The sequence below is a fragment of the Salmo salar genome, chromosome 21 (assembly GCF_965601325.2).
Source record: "Salmo salar chromosome 21, fSalSal1, whole genome shotgun sequence".
Classification (NCBI taxonomy): domain Eukaryota; kingdom Metazoa; phylum Chordata; class Actinopteri; order Salmoniformes; family Salmonidae; genus Salmo; species Salmo salar.
Genome location: NC_138311.1, coordinates 38,064,328 through 38,083,415, shown reverse-complemented (window position 1 = coordinate 38,083,415; position 19,088 = coordinate 38,064,328). Strand labels below are relative to the sequence as shown.

Below are 19,088 nucleotides of genomic sequence, written 5' to 3'. Positions count from 1 at the left end.
CACCTTTGGGATGAATTGGAGCCAGGCCTAATCGCCCAACATCGGTGCCCAACCTCACTAATGCTCTTGTGGCTGAATGGAAGCAAGTCCCAGCAGCAATGTTCCAACAATTAGTGGAAAGCATTCCCAGAAGAGTGGAGGCTGTTATAGCAGCAACGGGAGGACCAACTCAATGTTAATGCCCATGATTTTGGAATGAGATATTCTCAGAGAAAAAAAAAGACTCAGTCGGGTGTTATCGCTGCAAACTATCTATTCATTAAATTGTGTGTGACAATTCTTTTTTAATTGTTCAATAAAAAAGTATGAAACTTTGCCAATACACTGTTATGAAATGTATTCTCCTTCTGAAGAGTCAAATAAATTATGATGGTTAATTAAAGTTTTGCAAATCTGATAATATTGGTGATAGTTTTGTGTCTAAAAGATATGTGATGTTGTAACTGATAATGATGGTGATAATAATGATGATGATGATGATGATGATTATTATTATTTTGCCGATAATGATAATAATGATGTCAATGTTTCTTCACTGTTCAGTAACAGTGTATGTGTGTTTTGCAGGGTATGATGTATCTGGAGGAGAGGAGACTGGTGCACAGAGACCTAGCAGCCCGTAACGTGCTGGTCAAGTCCCCCAACCACATCAAGATCACTGACTTTGGTCTGGCTCGGCTGCTGGACATCAATGAGAAGGAGTACAACGCTGACGGGGGCAAGGTAAGCATGGCCAGGAAAAGAGAATGTATGCTCCAAAAACATTACCTTGTGCTTTTTCTCTGTTTCATTCTCACTACTCCTTTCTCCTCTCTGTCTGTTCTCTGTCACTTCTATTCTTCTAGATGCTTGTATTCCCTTCACCGTAGTGTGCTGAGTGAATAGCGCACACACAACCTCCTCTTAAAGTAATCAATAGGTTGCTTCTCAAATGGAACCCTTTATAGTGCACTTCTTTTGACCAGACCCATATGGGCCCTGGTCAAAAGTAATGCTATTTATAGGAAAAGGGTGCCATTTTGGACACACTCAAGATAGCCCAGTGAATCAGTTCAGCTGTTTAAGCTGCAGCCAGCCTCCTGCGATGTGATTCCCATCCCACTGTGTTGTGAGCTCTCTGTGGGGGGCAGCTCTTAGGCCTGGGGGAGAAAGGGCTGTTTCCTGCCTGGGTTTATTCCTCTCCTCTCCTCTCCTCTCCTCTCCTCTCCTCTCCTCTCCTCTCCTCTCCTCTCCTCTCCTCTCCTCTCCTCTCCTCTCCTCTCCTCTCCTCTCCTCTCCTCTCCTCTCCTCTCCTCTCCTCTCCTCTCCTCTCCTCTCCTCCTCTTTAAAAAGCCCTGGTGCTTGTTCTATTGTATGATTATGATACTGTTAACCTCTAAGGGATGGGTGTCCCTAAACCGGGAAGGTTGTTGCTAACGTGTGCTAATGTGACTAGAATGATGTTGTATACAACAGCCAACTTTCTGGGACATAGACAAGTCTTATACGGGCAGGAAGTTTAAATTCTTGTTAATCTAACTGCAGTGTCCAATTAACAGTAGCTATTACAGTGAGTGAGAGTGCACAACGACAAAACACTTTTATCAAAGAAACTGGTTTGATACATTCACCTCGAGGTAATTAATGTTCTTACATTCAGTAATAATGCTCTGATTTGTCATCCTGAGGGTCCTAGAGATAAAATGTAGCATAGTTTTGTTTGATGAAATCCATTTTTATGTTCAAATGTAGGAACTAGGGTCTACAGTTTGACCCCACTGCTGTCTCTGACTCCACACCCACCCCACCCGGCCATCTAGATGTGTGAAAGTTAGTGTATAAGCTAATGATCCATCATGTATGACATTCCTGGGAGTGTGTAAACTTACATGATTTATTACCATAGCATTTTTGTATGTTCGCTATAGTTATGTACTTGAAAATGTATCAATTGTCCGATTCGGCACATTTGGACAAACTCCTTGCAGTTTTGATACAAAATATTGTGCAGTAATATAATTCTTTGCTGGATCAGTCTGAAACGTTGCACACACACTGCTGCCATCTGTTGGCCAGAATCTAAATTACACCTAGACTCCTATCTGAAAGTATGGCCTTTCTCTTGCATTTCAAAGATGATGGAACAAATTATCTTTTACCAGATCTAATGTTTTATATTCTCCTACATTAATTTCACATTTCCACATTCTTCAAAGTGTTTCCTTTCAAATGGTATAAAGAATATGCATATCCATGCTTCAGGTTGAATATTGAAAAACAGGGTAAAATCCATGAGGTTTTAAAGGGTATTTAAAACAAAAACTGAGCATATGACTATAATCAATAGGATATACTAATGTGGGTAGACATCTAAACTGGGGTGTGTCTGTATCCCAAATCCACCCAATTCACTTTGTAGTGCACTACTTTTCACAAGGACCTACAGAGTTTATAGGGCTCTAGTCAAAAGTAGTGCACTAAATAGGGAATAGGGTGCCATCTGGGACATTGCCCTGGTCTCTAGCATCACACTAGCTATGTTTACATTAATTGTCGACATTTAGAAAGTTTGCATTGAAAATAGATGTGACAGCTGCCTGTTAGGGTGCGTTTATATGCAATAACAATTTACTCATATTTGCTATATTCTAATCATGTGCCAGCGTATCGCCTATGTACATGCAAGGGTGATAGTTGCACTCCTGTAGATCTGAAGTAATTGGACGATGAAACCTGCCAGGCAACCAGAAAACAAGGCGGAGCAATTCAGTCATTCTTGAAAGTCAGAACAATCCGGGCAAACAAACATGATTGTTATAAAGTTGAAGAATATATTTAGAAAGCAGTAGGCCTTTAAAATGAAATGTGGAGTGGAGCTTTATATTTCCGCGATGACATCACGTTCCCTGTGTACCTTTAAAATTATTCAGGAATCATAATTTATTCAAAAAACACAGTTTCCATCATCATTTGTGCCACGCTCTAACCTTGAAGAGCTGTGTTTTAATTGTTTAGTTAGGTCAGGGTGTGATAGGTGGGTGGGCATTCTATGTTTTTTTCCCTATGTTTTGGCCAGGTATGGTTTCCAATCAGAGGCAGCTGTCTATCGTTGTCTCTGATTGGAAGCCATACTTAGGCAGCCTGTTTTTCATGTGTTGGTGTGGGTAGTTGTTTTCCGTTTTGTCAAGTGTACCTGACGGAACTGTTGGCTGTAGTTTTGTTGTTTTTGGTTAAGTGTTTCATTAAAGAAAAGTATGAGCACTCTACACGCTGCGCCTTGGTCCCCTTTATACGACCCGCGTTACAATTTGTCTCAATTAAGAAAATTAGACAAAAGAAAAATCCCCCTTGTCGAGCGGATACAAATGTTGTGGATCTTTAGAAAATGTATCCTATATCTACTGTTTCCATTACAGATCAGTCACCCAAAATTTGCAACATTGCTTTTTTTTTTTATAATCCTGGGTCAATGGAAACATGCTTAATGACCCTGCAAAAATGGCAAAGGGTTTTCATATTGACAAAGATTTGTGTTGGTTTTAGAAGGCTTTAGCACAACAGGAGCTCGATACTGTGGCTTTGCTGAAATAAAATGGTATTTTTGTCTTTTCGTTTGAGTTATTTTAGCTCAGTGGGCTTTCATTCATATTTAATTTATCAAGTAAACATCCACTGTAAATGCCTTGTTGGCATAGTATTTGCAGCATATTAGCACACAGGCCTATATGGCATACAAACAACTTTAGTGAAGGTTAAGTTGACCCCAAATGGATCAGTAAACAGATAGCAACTTTACTCCCTTTTCAGACTAATCTTGGACTGGACACAGCTCTATAACAGTTTACTATTCCTCTAATTGGGTCACTGACATAGAAACAACAGGAAAACTCACATGATAAAAATACATCCGTAGTATTTATATAGGGTGAGAATTAGACATCATGGGCTGATTGTCCTGGACTTAAAAGCATGCTCAATTGAATATCTCCAGGAAAATAGCTTTTTACTCCAGAACTAGGCTTAAAACCAGCCCTTTGTTTTTTATTCAGTTCATGTTCTCCAACATTTGCTAAAAAATATAAGCTCTTCTTCTCTTTACTTGTAGATGCCTATTAAGTGAAAGCCATTTATGTGTAGCTAATTGCCTTCTTACGTTGCGCACTTGCAGTACGTTGGGTATAAATTAGCCATTACTCAGACATTCAGAAGTGCAATAAAAGATATGTTTCTCTTTACCTCCAGATGCCAATCAAGTGGATGGCCTTGGAGTGTATTCACTACAGGAAGTTTACCCACCAAAGTGACGTGTGGAGCTATGGTAAGGCTGGGCATTAACATCAATCAATCAACTGATGTGTTTTAACAGTTAAGTAAGATCCCTGGTGAAATCATAAGATTTCCAATATATCTATTATATTTGGCAAAAACATTTAACCTTACACCTCTTCTCAGGGGTGACCATTTGGGAACTGATGACATTCGGGGGGAAGCCCTATGATGGCATCCCGACACGGGACATCCCAGACCTGTTGGAGAAGGGAGAGCGTCTTCCCCAACCTCCCATCTGCACCATAGATGTATACATGGTCATGGTCAAATGTAAGCCACCCTGTTTAACCTCTCTCACTCACACACACACACACACACACACACACACACACACACACACACACACACACACACACACACACACACACACACACACACACACACACACACACACACACACACACACACACACACACACACACACACACACACACACACACACACACACACACACACACCTGCTTTGGCCCCAGACCTATAGGGTAGGATCACAGATGGTACTATGCCCCCCTGTCCAGGCAGAGACACCATTCCAGCACTATCCTTGTGTTTCCTGGCTGTACTGTGCTGGCTGTGGCTCCTCTCTCTCCTCTGGCTGTGGCCCCTCTCTCTCCTCTGGCTGTGGCCCTCCTCTCACACATTGGGGCCAGGGTGTCTCTGACTGACCAACAGCCTCTGTCACCTTCCTTCATGATCCTGTGCCCAATGCCCCTGTAGTACCCATGCCAACCCTGTAAACAACAGGTGTAGACTAACAGTGAAATGTTTACTTACGTGTCCATTTCCACAATGCATAGTTAAAGATAAATATATAAAATAAAATAGAAATGGAAACTATAGCAGCAGTGTGTGTGGTGGTGAGTGTGTGTGTGGCGTCAGTATGCATGATGCGTATGTGTGTGTGTCTCTCTCTCTTTCTCTCCTTTACATTGCATTGAGGAATCCTCCTACAGTATACCTTGTCCGTGTTCTCTATCTCTAAAGTTATTTGTTGTCCCCTCCAGGTTGGATGATAGACGCAGACAGCAGGCCCAAGTTCAAGGAGCTGGCTGCAGAGTTCTGTAGGATGGCCCGGGACCCCCAGCGCTACCTGGTCATCCAGGTGACTTACCTTCCCCTCCTATACCCCTGCTTATCCTGGGGAGTAGCGTGAATGACACTCTGATGTGTGGATATCATGACTGTTCAGTAATTTGTATGTCTCTCCCTCCCTCTCCTTCTCCCCCACCACCCCCTCCCCCCACTCCAGGGTGATGACCGTATGAAGCTGCCCAGCCCCAATGACAGTACTTTCTTCCAGAGCCTGCTGGATGAGGAGGAGCTGGAGGATCTGATGGATGCTGAGGAGTACCTGGTCCCTCATGCCTTTAATATCCCACCGCTAGCGTACACACCCAGGACACACGTTGATTCCAACAGGGTAAGGCTCCACTCCATTCTCCTCTCCTCGCCTCTCCTCTCCTCTCCTCTCCTCTCCTCTCCTCTCCTCTCCTCTCCTCTCCTCTCCTCTCCTCTCCTCTCCTCTCCTCTCCTCTCCTCCTCCTCTCCTCTCCTCTCCTCTCTTCTCTCATCTTCATCCAACAGGTTAAGGACCTGTGTACAGAATGCCCTTCTCAGTATACATTCTATTATATTCTATAAAAATGATTTTATTTCTCTTTCCTAACTTCTTTACTTAGAAGCCTGGCTACAAAGTGTCCTTTGATATTTAATAACAGTCTTATACAACTGAAGACAAAGATCACACTGAGCTACTCCATCATTCAACCTGTGTTCTCTTCATGATAAACTCCCCTTAAATTCTGCCTTAAAGTGTTTTCTTCTGATGTCTGTTTCGGATACATTGTGTTGACTGGTTGATTTCCCATGTTGGTTGGACTCATCTGTTGCACTGAAATTGGATTCCACTTCTCAGGATGTAACTGCAGTGTATATTACTACATACAGTACATACACAGACAGAATCTTGTAGGGCTACGTAAAACCAAGAGCCACAGTATTTAGTATGTTGTTATGGGTGATGAGGAGGAAGAGAGGAGGAACAACAGAGGAGGCGATGGGAGGACTTGACAGAAGAGGAGTGACAGAGGAGAAATAGTTACAGGGTAGAGGGTTCACAGTGTGACCTCTGGAGTCTAGGAGAAGGAAGAGAGGAGGATGAGAGGAGTTGACAGAGGAGGAGTGATTCTGAGTGTGTAGCTGTAAGGTGGAGGGTACACAGCGTGAGAGAGAGTCTCCTCAGTGAGTGCTGACTACACACCTGCAGACCACCGCTGAGACTGAGAGATCAGGAGGGGTAGGAGGTGACGGGGACGGGTAGAGACCACTCACCCACACGAGGGAAGAGGACAGGGGAGGATGGAGGAGGAGGGTGAATGAGGGATGGGGGGGAGAGTGTTGGAGCATGGGGAGAAGGGAGATGAAGGAGACTGACTCTCCCTTGAACCAATACTCTTGAACACAAGTACCAACACTCAGAAGTGTGTATTAGACCCCTGTGTCCTCTTATGCCCCTGCAGAACCCACAGCCCATCAGTGTGTACAGTACATTAAACCTCTCCTTGTGTCCCTACAGAACCAGTTTGGGTACCAAGACCCTAGTTTCGATATGGAGGACATGATGGGGACCATCCCACGGGTGCTGTCCCTGTCCCCAGGGGACCAGTCTGCAGGGGGGCAGGGTGGTAGCGGCTCGGAGCACCAATGCTTCGAGGACCAGCGCTGTAACGGCACACTGAGGAAGCAGGCAACTCCCCGGCCCGCGGGACCTCCTGGTTCAGACGGAGCACCAGGTGACACCTCTTTTAGCACTGTTATTTTAGCTTCCTTGATGCTTAATATATTTAGTCTTTTTTTATCTTTGTTTGTTTGTTTGTTTGTTTGTGTTTTATTTGCCTACGTAGAGCGTTTAAATTCCTATGTAATGAAAAGCCCTATACAAATAAATGTTAATATTATAATTATTTAGCCTCAGGTCCAGTGGAGAGCAGCAGTGGACAGCGCTACAGTGCAGACCCAACCATCATGCTGGGGGAGAGAGGAGCTAGAGGAGACACCGACCAGGATGGATACCTGACCGCCATGAGGGAGAAGGCCACCTCAGGTACAACATGGTGTCACTATTCACTGTTTTCCTTTCCTCACGTAATGCCATGTACTACAGGAAGCACTTCTTAACTGTTTATGATGACTTTCCTTGAAATAGCTTTTATCCACAGCCAAATACTTTTTACTTGGATTTGTAAATTTTGCGGCTTTTAGTTCTGAAGCTTTGCAGTAACTGATCCAGTTAGACAAAAGACAAAAGTTCAGAAATTCTCAAATAGGTGAACTGTTCTGATCCTTTCCTATGAGCCTTGTCTGTTACCAGAGGGGTGTACTGTTCTGTAGTGTACCTGGTGATATCAGATTCCAGGTTTCATCATCTCCTCCTCTTTTTCACCCTTTGATTCAGACAGAGAGCTGTAGAGACCAAGGCTTACACACCATCACACACACATAGAGGCATGTCAGATGCTAGTGAAGATATCCGTAAGATCATAATACTGCAAGCCTTCTGTTCATCCTTTGAAAGCCTCTAACCTCTCTCTCTATATATATATATATCTCGCTCTTCCCCCTCTCTCTTACCCTCTCTAACAGACTATCTCAACCCTGTGGAGGAGAACCCATTCGTGACTCGTCGGAGGAATGGAGCTGCCCTAAACCTGGACAGCTGTAACCCCTATCAGGTCGACTTTTTAATTAGTATTAGGACTATTTCTTATGGACTGCTCGCTCCTGAATTTTTATACAATTTTCTTTTTACTGTTATCGACATTTCCCCCCTCCCCCTTTTTGGTAAAGTGTGTTTTGACCTTAATCGTGTTAATCCTTAGGAGTCTAAGTCATTTGTTCATGATATCTACTACCCAAACACATGGAATTGTCATACGATGGTAATAACATGGACCATCTAGCTATTTGAAAGCACTTTAACTAAACTTTGACTTGACTTGACAGGTGGCACCCAGCGGCCCCCAACAGGCAGGCTCCGGCCCCAGAGTGGAGGACGAATACGTCAACGAGCCCCTCTACCTCAACACCTTCCACAACCCCGGAGTGGGAGACTACAGTGACTACACCCTGAAGAAGAATGGGTTCACTGGGGGACACAACCCTCCCCTCGCCACCCTGGTAAGCCAACCAGGTGCCACTGGCCTCACTGCTGGTCAATCAGGCACCGCCCAGGCAGGAATCCCTGGTCACAGCGTCCAGGCAGCCCACGCCCATGGAGTCTCTGCACAACCAGGATACTCTGTTCCTCCAGGCCTCGGTACAGCCGGCGCCCACCCAGGCCACCCCTCCCACCCAGCCCACCCCGGGTATACCCTTCACCCCGGCCTCACAGGCACCATCATGTTGGACAAGAAGAATAGACAAGACAAGAACAAGACTTTTGACAATCCAGAGTACTGGCAGCATAGCCTCCCTCCCAAGGCCACCCTGCACAACCCTGAGTACTTGCAGGACTGCAGCACACGCTTCTTCTACCGGCAGAATGGACGCATCCGGCCCGCCGTGGCCGAGAACCAGGAGTACCTGACAGAGTTCGCCCTGAAACCTGGGACCGTGCTGCCGCCCCCACCCTACAGACAGAGGAACACTGTGGTGTAACGGGGAGGAGGATGAGGAGGAAAGAGGGACTGGGCCAGGAAAGTTAGAAGACAAGGGGAGGAGGAGGGGAGGATGGGAGTGGACAGTCCCTCTCTCACTCAGCCACACAATATTTACGTATCAACCCTGGTTCCCTTCACCAGCACTGGACTGACACATCTGAACTGACACTGGATTACAGTAACATTACAGTAATATTATATTATAAGACATAGTGCTGAGAGCCTCCCACCTCCATAGAACCCAGGACTGATGTTCTCCTCTCTGTCTGTCTATGTCCTCTACACTGGATTACAGTAACATTACACAGAAGTACTACAGTAATATTACAGTAATATACACTGAAAGTTTTCACGGATTCACCTGTAACGGAATTCCCGAGACCCGATCCGGGACCTGAGCGGGGTCGGATCCAGAATTCTAAATAATGTCACGGGTCTGCGTCGCATCTGATATGATTGTCACGAGTCTCGGGTATGTGTAATTTAACTAACTTGTCGGGAAGGACCCGTAAAGATCCAAACGCGACTGCTGCAGAAGAGAGGGAGAGAGAGAAATTGCGTAATTTATGCTGCTACTCTTGCTTTTCACGAGAGTGGTGCGTATAGCTTGTTGTTGTTATTGGCCAATCATAGGTCATCAAAGCGGCAGTAGGCTACAGTCATAGAGTCTCCGTGTGGGGCAAAAGTTAGGAGATATCTAATCAATGGAAGATGGAATTAAAATTACAGAATTAAAAGTTCAAGGAGAAGGATAGGCTACAACGACCAAGAGCCAATAGGTAGGCTGCTACTTTATATTCTAAAAGGAGTCGTTGTTGTTTGTAACTGTGTAGGATGAGAAAGCGCATGCAGCCTCAATTAGCCTAGCTAGCTAGCTAGCTTAAGTAGCTGCTCTTGGTTGGATGCACTCAAGACAGGTACTACGTAATCATATTCAATGATAAATAACCTAGCTTTGGCAGCTATTAGTCTACTATAGCGCGAGTTGGCTTGGTTGGTTGCCATCTTTCGTCTCTCCTGCCGTGCTCCCTGTGTCACTTGCTCACACTCACAGTAGCCTACACACACAGCACGGCCTCTGCTAGAGCATCACCTCTCTCTACCTTCTCTCCCTCGCGCTTTATCATCTCCGGTTAATAAAGTAGCTTAAAAATGTACTTTTCTGCTGCTTCCCTCACTCGGATTGGATCACACCGGGTCTGGAACCGAACAGGTCTATGCGGAATGGATCTAGTTGTCCTCGGGTCCATTTGGAATGGGTCTCTATATTGAAAAAAATATATTAATGCATATTGGGTCCGGGTGGGAAGGCCCAGGTCCATTTCGGAATGTGTCCAACTTTTTGGACACGTCAAGGCATTTAATATAAACTGCTGAGAGCCTCCCCCCCACCCAATAACCCAGGACTGGTTTGATAATTGACAGCCTCACCGGTCACTCTCAGCCCCATTCTTAACTCCTCCGATACCGCACCCATTACTCACCCTCAGCCCCGCCCCTTCAGTGTTGATTACAACAACAACAACAACAGAAGGCTAAGTGAAAAGTACATGTAATGACAAACAGTATCGGTCTTTGTAGGTGTGAACAGACAGGATGAAGGCCAAGGAACAAGGAACTTGAAGCACTTACACTTACCGTATATTGTTTGCTCATGATCTCTAATATATTATTTTATTATTAATAAGATTTGTGTAAGAACCATACGGTGATTCACAATCAATACACTACACTGAAAGTCTTGGAGCAGCACATTTTTCCAACTGGGTTAAATGCATATTGTAGCAATCCACCATCCACACATACAGTAATGTCATGATAGCCGTTGGTGTGCGGTATATCAGGTTCATATAGGAGAACACGCATACATCTGTGTATACACTGCTGTTCCGTGACTGTCTCTCAAGCCCCAGCCACGCCATACATCTGTCACATAATGTGGAGGATGCATTCCTGTCCGCTGACTGGCTGGCTGGCTCTGTGCGGCGTCTTTGATGTTGACATGGTTCGAACCCCTCTGAATGTGTAGTAGAATTTGTACATTTATTATACAGCTCCACTCATATCAGCTATAACATGTTAATTTGTATCTCGCGAAAAAGGAAGACGTGTTCCCAACCTTGACACATCAATAACACTGTTCTAATTCTGTATACGTACATGCACGATATAGACATACATGCAAGCATGCACACAAAAACACACATATACACATACACACAGAGGAAGAGATACCATTAGCGCCATGTGCATTACGTTTTTGGACCAGGAGCTCCATTGCCCTTGGGTTCTAAAGCAGTGGAGATAACATTAGCGCCGTGTGCATTACGTTTTTGGACCAGGAGCTCCATTGCCCTTGGGTTCTAAAGCAGTGGAGATAACAGAAGCAAAGGCAGTGCAGTGGGATGAGAAGACAAAGCCATTCAGCAAGTAAATGCCACAATGTTATATGTATGCAAAGCTTGAAGGGCCTATGCTGAACACAGTGAAATACAGCAAGCAGAAAGTGCCACAGGATTAAAGAGGGAATAGGCTTATCTGTAAGGAGAGGATCGCCACCACCCAGCCATGGTGTTCCTTCTAACCCACATGACTTCTGAGGCAGACAAATGACAAACCCCTGAATCGATGCAGTCATAGAATATAAATAAGAAACTGCTATATGTTGCAATATCTGTTTTTTTACTGACAAACCCTGGCAGAGTCTATCTGTTCGCTTCCCTATCAGAGCTGGTTACAAAGACCTCGGGAGAGGACTGATAATATGGGGACTGTACACTGAACTGAACTAGACAGACAGACAGACAGACAGACAGACAGACAGACAGACAGACAGACAGACAGACAGACAGACAGACAGACAGACAGACAGACAGACAGACAGACAGACAGACAGACAGACAGACAGACAGACAGACAGACAGACAGACAGACAGAGAAAGAGATGGCAGGGTCATGTTAATTAGGTACCAAACAGAAGACAACAGACTTAAATAGGGAGGGATTACCTGGACGTTGTGAAGCGGTTTGTTACGGTGTCCCATAATGAACATGACCCACGTGTGTGGAGAAATGAAGGATTCGAGGGGACTGGATGGGTGGCAGGCAACAGACACCAGTTTTTCCGGGACGGGAGAGGCCTGAAAACTTGGCCTGGTCCTGGGCGTTAAGAAGCATAACTAAGCCCCAATGGGGTGGACACTACCCTGCAGGAGATGCATTGTGAGTGCTGGTCAAACTGAATAGGAGAGCCTGAGACCAGACATGTTCTGTGGATTAACAGAACATCAGATAAGGACAGTTGAAATGCTGTATTTATTACTATAGTACAACTTAAACAAGACTGTCTGAACACCAAACTGGTCCATAAAACCAAGGCATTTGCTCCACCACCAAATTCCTCTCTCCCCTACTACGTAAAGTACAGTGCATCCCCTCTCCAACAGTTTGGACTGGAGAATAAAACTGTGCCAAAACATTTGGAGAGATGTCCTTCCTCCACAATTACATTTTCATTAAGGAAACACAGGTGCTACAGCGATCAAGGACATTGAAAACTTTTCTATTCATGTTTGACAATAATGTTGAGATAGTACAGGTAGACAGACACCATATCTATGGGAGGTCAGATCCATGTGTCTCAGAATACTGCCAGATGATTTTTGTTTTCGCTGCTAGTAGAGGGGGAATACTGTCATCCAGAAAGAAATATTTAGATTTTGGTCTTTTAGATTTTTTTGCGATTTGATAGGACTTATTAACCATTCTGGCACAGCCAAACCTCTCTCTTCATTGTTTCCCCAGCCAGAAGCACATCCGATTCTCCATCGGTTAATTTTAATTATGTTTTATCTATCGCATTGCAGCTAGAGAAAAGACAGATAGCCTACTCCATTTCACTGTTCATTTTCTCTGCATTGTGGCTTCTGTTTGTAATTTCTCAGTGTGTTTGCATAATGAAGGACAATCCACAGATGGAGCACTTTATTAATAATGAAGACAAGCAGCAGGGTAGAAGAGAGAAGGGCTAGTACAGCGTTTCCCAAACTCGGTCGGTCGTGGGGATCCCAAGGGGTGGAGGTTTTCATTTTTACCCTAGCACTGCACAGCTGATTCAAATAATCAAGGGTCTGAGACCCTGGGAAACCCTGGTCTAGAACCCTGGTCTAGAAACACTGACAGGAGGACTAGAAACGTGTTAATTGGCTCACCACTACCATGATAATAGAATGAAAAGTGGAATGAAAAGGAATAAAAAGTCAGGGAGTTTTTGGAGAAGCATTGTGTTATTTATTTTTTATTTTAGTCAAACAGAGATGTTTCCTGGACGGTGTGTTTATCTCCAGTTCTCTTCCTTAATTAAAAATATTACTTGCCAAGTGAGTTCCAGCTGAAGCACTTCAAAACTTAGTGGGGCAGCAGGTAGCCTAGTGTTTAAGTAACCTAAAGGTCGCTGGTTCAAATCTCTGAGCCGACTAGGTGAAAACTGCCGATGTGCCCTTGAGCAAGTCACTTAACACTAATTGCTCCTGTAAGTTGCTCTGGATAAGAACGTCTGCTAAATGACTATGATATCAATGTAAAATGTTGTGATTAGCTAGCTTTTAGGAAAAGCTACAATGGCAGGTTCATGAAAGTGGATATATGCCGGTTTATATAGCTAAAGTAGTACAGAGCCTAGTCCTAGTGGACAAAACTACATTGGTAGCATCGCTACAGTGCTTATAGTCCTTGCCAACAAAGCTACATTGGAAGAACCATGGGAAAATATAGAGCTGTTTAGATCGCTGATCATGAGGCATTACAGAGCCTAGTCCTTGTGAACGCTACAGTGGTAGAATTGCTAGAGAACTTATAGTCCTTGAAGACAATATCCATGGTTGGATATTAGGCCTGATTGGATAGCTGGAGCCTTTCTAAGGCAGGGTTTCTCAAAATCAGTCCCGGGCCCCTCCCTTTGTGCATATTTAGTTTTTTTGCCCTAGCAAATAAAGCTTGGTTAGTTGAATCAGCTGTGCAGTCCCAGGGTAAAAAACAAAACGTGTACACAGTGGGGTGGACGCCAGTATGTGTACTACTCACTGACTCCACTGGTTCTCAGTACTGCCCTCCCGGTGCATGTTTTCTTTTTTGCCCTTGCACTACACAGCTGATTCAAATAACCAACTCATCAGCATCATCATCAAGCTTTGATTATTTGAATCAGCTGTGTAATGCTAGGTCGAAAACCAAAAACATGCACCCAGGGGGGACCCCAGGACTGAATTTGGGAAACCCTGCCGTCTACCTAGCTAGGATGTAGACGGCAGGATGTTAGTGTGTCACATTTTGTCAGATCTCAAGCTACTGTTTGTTCATTCTCATTTTGGAGGATTAAATAGTTTTTCTGATTTAAGATTTATTAAATAGTTTTTCTGATTTAAGATGATTCATTAAATAGGTTTTCTGATTTAAGATGATTTATTAAATAGTTTTTCTGATTTAAGATGATTCATTAAATAGGTTTTCTGATTTAAGATGATTCATTAAATAGTTTTTCTGATTTAAGATGATTCGTTTGAGAGCTAACATTTACTGTATCTGTATGCATTCTCCTTGTGTAAAAGAAGTGTGCAGTGGAAGATTGGAGTCTATGTTCTAGTTATAGAGTTTACTGACACGTTTTACCAGAGATTATGAACATGGTCATGGGGATGTTGGTGCAATGACAGCATATGAGGGTGATGTTGGGAGGAGTCATGATGGATCTCACTGGTCAGTTACAGCCAGTTTAACCTGTTGGGGCTACAGGTTAGCAATGAACCCCGAGTCGGGATTGCTAACAAGGCTGGAAATTCAAAACATCAAAAATCTAATAATTTCAATTTCTTAAACCATCAACTATTTTACACAATTTAAAAGATAAACATCTCCTTAATCTAACCACATTGTTCGATTTTCAAAGAGGCTTTACGGCAAAAGCATAAAGTTAGATTATGTTAGGACAGTACATAGCCACAAAAGTACAAACATCCATTTTCAATTCAAGGTCAGGCGTCACCAAAAGCAGAAACCAGCTAGAATTATGCACTAACCTTTGTCAATCTCCATCAGATGACACTCCTAGGACATTATGTTATACAATACATGCATTTTTTGTTCCATCAAGTTCATATTTATATCCAAAAACAGCATTTTACAGTAGCGTGAAATTCAGATTTTTTTCTTCTCTGAAATGCTTCTGGTGAACATAACAAAATTACTATTCGACAACATTGGTAAATTATAATATTGTCATTCAAAGAATAATATATTATCATCTCGTAATTGCTACCGAATGGCCAGATCTCAAAATAACTTTACTGGGAAATCACATTTTGCAATAAACGGGGTGCTATGCTAAGAACAACAGGCTATGCTATACAGTTAGCATCATCTAAAATCGATAATAACATTGTAAATACCCCCTTACCTTTGATTATCTCCATCAGAAGGCAGGATCCCAGGTCCGGAAGGCATTCCAGGTCCGGAACAAATGTGGTTTCTTTTGACAAAGTTCATAATTTATGTCCAAATAACACCAAGTACTTAGCGTTCATTATGCTCCCACAAAACGTGGTTGGGGGGCTGGTAAAATCACGCCGAAAAGCTAAAAAAACCTAGTAAATAATCTATTTATGTTCGTTCAAACATGTCAAATGTTGTTTAGCATGAATCTTTTGGTCCATTTTTAACGTTAAACATCAGTAATATTTTCACACAACCTATCCTATGTCTAGATAAAAAATGATGACAAACTCACGTTTCTCAGATTTATGCGCAGGCGCAAAAAAATGAAGTGATGACATGTCAACTTCCTTGGATTCTAATTTGCTCTCTGTTTATCATAGACGCTTCAAACAACTTTATAAAGATCGTTGACATCTAGTGGAAGCCGTAGGTGTTGCGAAATGAATCCTTTCTCACTATGGTATCTATAAAACAATGACACTAAATAGTACAGTCACAAAATTCAAATTTTTTTTAATCTATTTTTCACAGGTTTTTGCCTGCAATATGAGTTTTGTTATACTTACAGACACCATTCAAACTGTTTTAGAAAATTCAGAGTGTTTTCCATCCGAATGTGTTAATAATATGCATATCCTAGCTTCTGAGTTGGTGTAGGAGGCAGTTAAAAATGGGCACATATTTTTTTCAAAATGTCTCAATACTGCCCCCGAGCCCCAACAGGCTAAAGGAGAATACAACATCAGTGGCTAGTTGCATAAAATACCTATGGTAACGAGAAATAATCCCTCAAAGTAAACCCTTATATGAAGGTGTTGTATGCAATCAGACACAGGCTCTCAAAATCCTAGCATAGCATCACAGGGCTTTTAGCTAGCAGGGTGTTATAGCTTTCCTTGTCCACTAAAGCTGCTATGTTCTGCTGTTCTGTTCCGTGGGGAAATCATGTTACCCAACATCTCCAATCAACATGCCGGAGAGTAATACTGGCGGACAGGGCAATAGTTTCCAATCCTTAGCGGGGTAAAAGGCAGAGATATTAGCATTCCACAAATGTTACGAGATCAATGCATCAATGTTACAATAGGTTGTCTGAGAATCAGAATTTAGGCGCTGTGTTGCGCTATAATGGCAGCAAGGGAAGTCAGTTGAGTTTTACTTAATCTCAAAAGTTGACTAAAGAAATGTACACTACATGACCAAAAATATGTTGAACCCTGCTCTTCGAACATCTCTTTCCAAAATCATGGCCATTAATATGGAGTTGGTCCCCCCTTTGCTGCAATAACAACCTCTACTCTTCTGGGAAGGCTTTCCACTAGATGTTGGAACATTGTTGCGGGGACATGCTTCCATTTAGACACAAGGGCGTTCCAATTCATCCCAAACGTGTTTGATGGGGTTGAGGTCAGAGCTCTGTGCAGACGAGTCAATTTCTTCCACACCGATCTCGACAAACCATTTTTGTGTGGACCTTGCTTTGTTCACAGGGGCATTGTCATGCTGAAACAGGAAAGGGCCTCCTGAGAATGCGTTTTGGAGAACGCGTTTCCACTGCTCCAGAGTCCAATGGTATTGTGCTTTACACCACTCTAGCTGACGCTTGGCATTGCACATGGTGATCTTAGGCTTGTGTGCGGCTGCTCGGCCATGGAAACCCATTTCATGATGCTCCCAACAAACCGTTCATGTGCTGACGTTGCTTCCAGAAGCAGTTTGGAACTCGGTAGTGAGTGTTGCAACAGACAACATAATTTTTAATTGGTCCGCGCTTCAACACTCGGAAGTCCTGTTCTGTGAGGTTGTGTGGCCTACCACTTCGCGGCTGAGCCATTGTTTCTCCCAGACGTTTCCACTTCACAATAACAGCACTTACAGTTGACTGAGACAGCTCTAGCAGGGCAGAAATTTGACAAACTGACTTGTTGGAAAGGTGGCATCCTATGTCGGTGCCACGTTAAAAGTCACTGAGCTCTTCAGTAAGGCCATTATACTGCCAATGTTTGTCTATGGAGATTGCATGGCTGTGTGATCTATTTTATACACCTGACTGCAACGGGTGTGGCTGAAATAGCCAAATCCACTAATTCAAAGGGGAGTCCACATACTTTTGTATATATAATGTACAGTATGTAGCAAACACTGTTGTTGAAGTGGAATGGTGTGTATTTAAAAACTGACTACCATAAAGCAGCTAAATGAGGAGCAACTTAAATAAGACCAACATTATTTTGAAGAAGCGACCGGTGAGGAGTTTTAGAAGTGAGAGTCATAGAGTCATAATACTTTAATTAATTATGTATCTGATGGTTGCTTTAGCAAAATCGTTTAGGTACAAAAGGAGCACAAATATTTCCTCTCTTTCATTTCAACACTGATTGTGCACACACATTTTAATCAACAATGTTGAAAGTGTCACATTTATTTGATTCAGCTACTATTGTATTTATGGTTTTGGGGTATAATAATCAAAACAGATGTAACCATGACATCTGAAAGAGCATTGTAAATTGTGTTAATGATGATGTTTCTTACTCTCAATGGGAGGATTCATAATGGCAATAGATTGTTGTTTCTTTGACTGCGTTGCTGTGAGTTGGGGCACAGACATTGTGGTGAAGGCCTCTTTCACGCTGTTGTATTTCAATGTTACTCTGAACTGGGTCCACTCCTGGATCCACAACTTGGAGAAAATACTTAAAGTACATAATGGAAAGATTCCTGTAATTTCTTACAATACGAAATATTAATTTCTAAGGTACATTTTTGCAATTGTTATGGTATTGAAATGTACAGTTTGATCCAATAAGCCTTTCCTGTTTCTTCATGGTCTGACGTATCCCACTGCACATAGATGTGATTTAAAACCCTACATATACAAGTAAATAGTGTATGAGAGGCTGCACTCAGTGCATCTTGCAACTTGACACAATGCTTATTGTTTCAGTGAAGATATCACCCTGTTAAATAACAAATAATATTCATACAATTCATCATATATTATAACACACAAAAACTGTACATTTATCACACTCAGCTCATTTTACAGTGGTACTATTGTTTATTAATTCCTTTGAAACAACAGGAAAAGACTGCAGTTGTAGAGTAAGCTTAGTTTACAAAACATGGTGGTTTGATGGTAACACTAAACAAATTTACGGGAGAGCATTTTTAAAATGACACACAGGCATAATACAGAATGGTTGTTCCTGATCATTTTACTACTGTTCTTCAACCGAGAAAATGTGAATAGTATTTTTATAGATAGTGGAAGAATTGGCCAGGTGCATTTGTAAATCGTAGGAAAGCAATGCTTTTGGGGCTGCCATGTTTTCGATTTCTCTTTTATCCTTGGCATATTACTGCTTTTTGTTTAATATTATTGTGTATTATCAGTTTTCTTTTTGTTTTTTATGTCTGTATATATATATGTATTTGACCCGTGAATTCTGATTTGAAAAAGCTTGCCGGCTTTCTACTGCCCCGCTGTTTTCCTCGTATCTGTATTTAGCACAACTTGGTGGACTTTGTGTTTTAAAAACCTCTTGCTCACTGTATAGAGGTGCTTTTTCCTTGTTTTGGGTGTACTTTTTATCTTTCAGTTGCCTCTCCACCCCCCTCTCCTTCCTCTCC

General features: G+C 42.7%; 1 protein-coding gene across 1 annotated transcript in view; it reads left to right on the top strand.

The window, feature by feature from the left end:
- The window catches only part of LOC106582203 (receptor tyrosine-protein kinase erbB-4), a gene marked incomplete at its 5' end in the record, with an annotated part of 240,979 nt that extends 222,182 nt beyond the window's left edge, over window positions 1-18,797 (top strand). Inside the window, 9 exons of the mRNA XM_045704751.2 lie at window positions 568-723; window positions 4,222-4,297; window positions 4,432-4,578; window positions 5,313-5,410; window positions 5,558-5,728; window positions 6,884-7,100; window positions 7,277-7,411; window positions 7,951-8,039; window positions 8,311-18,797. Coding sequence (XP_045560707.2) covers window positions 568-723; window positions 4,222-4,297; window positions 4,432-4,578; window positions 5,313-5,410; window positions 5,558-5,728; window positions 6,884-7,100; window positions 7,277-7,411; window positions 7,951-8,039; window positions 8,311-8,964 — 1,743 coding nt within the window. The remainder of the gene's footprint in view (window positions 1-567; window positions 724-4,221; window positions 4,298-4,431; window positions 4,579-5,312; window positions 5,411-5,557; window positions 5,729-6,883; window positions 7,101-7,276; window positions 7,412-7,950; window positions 8,040-8,310) is intronic.
- Between the last annotated feature and the right edge of the window lie 291 nt (window positions 18,798-19,088).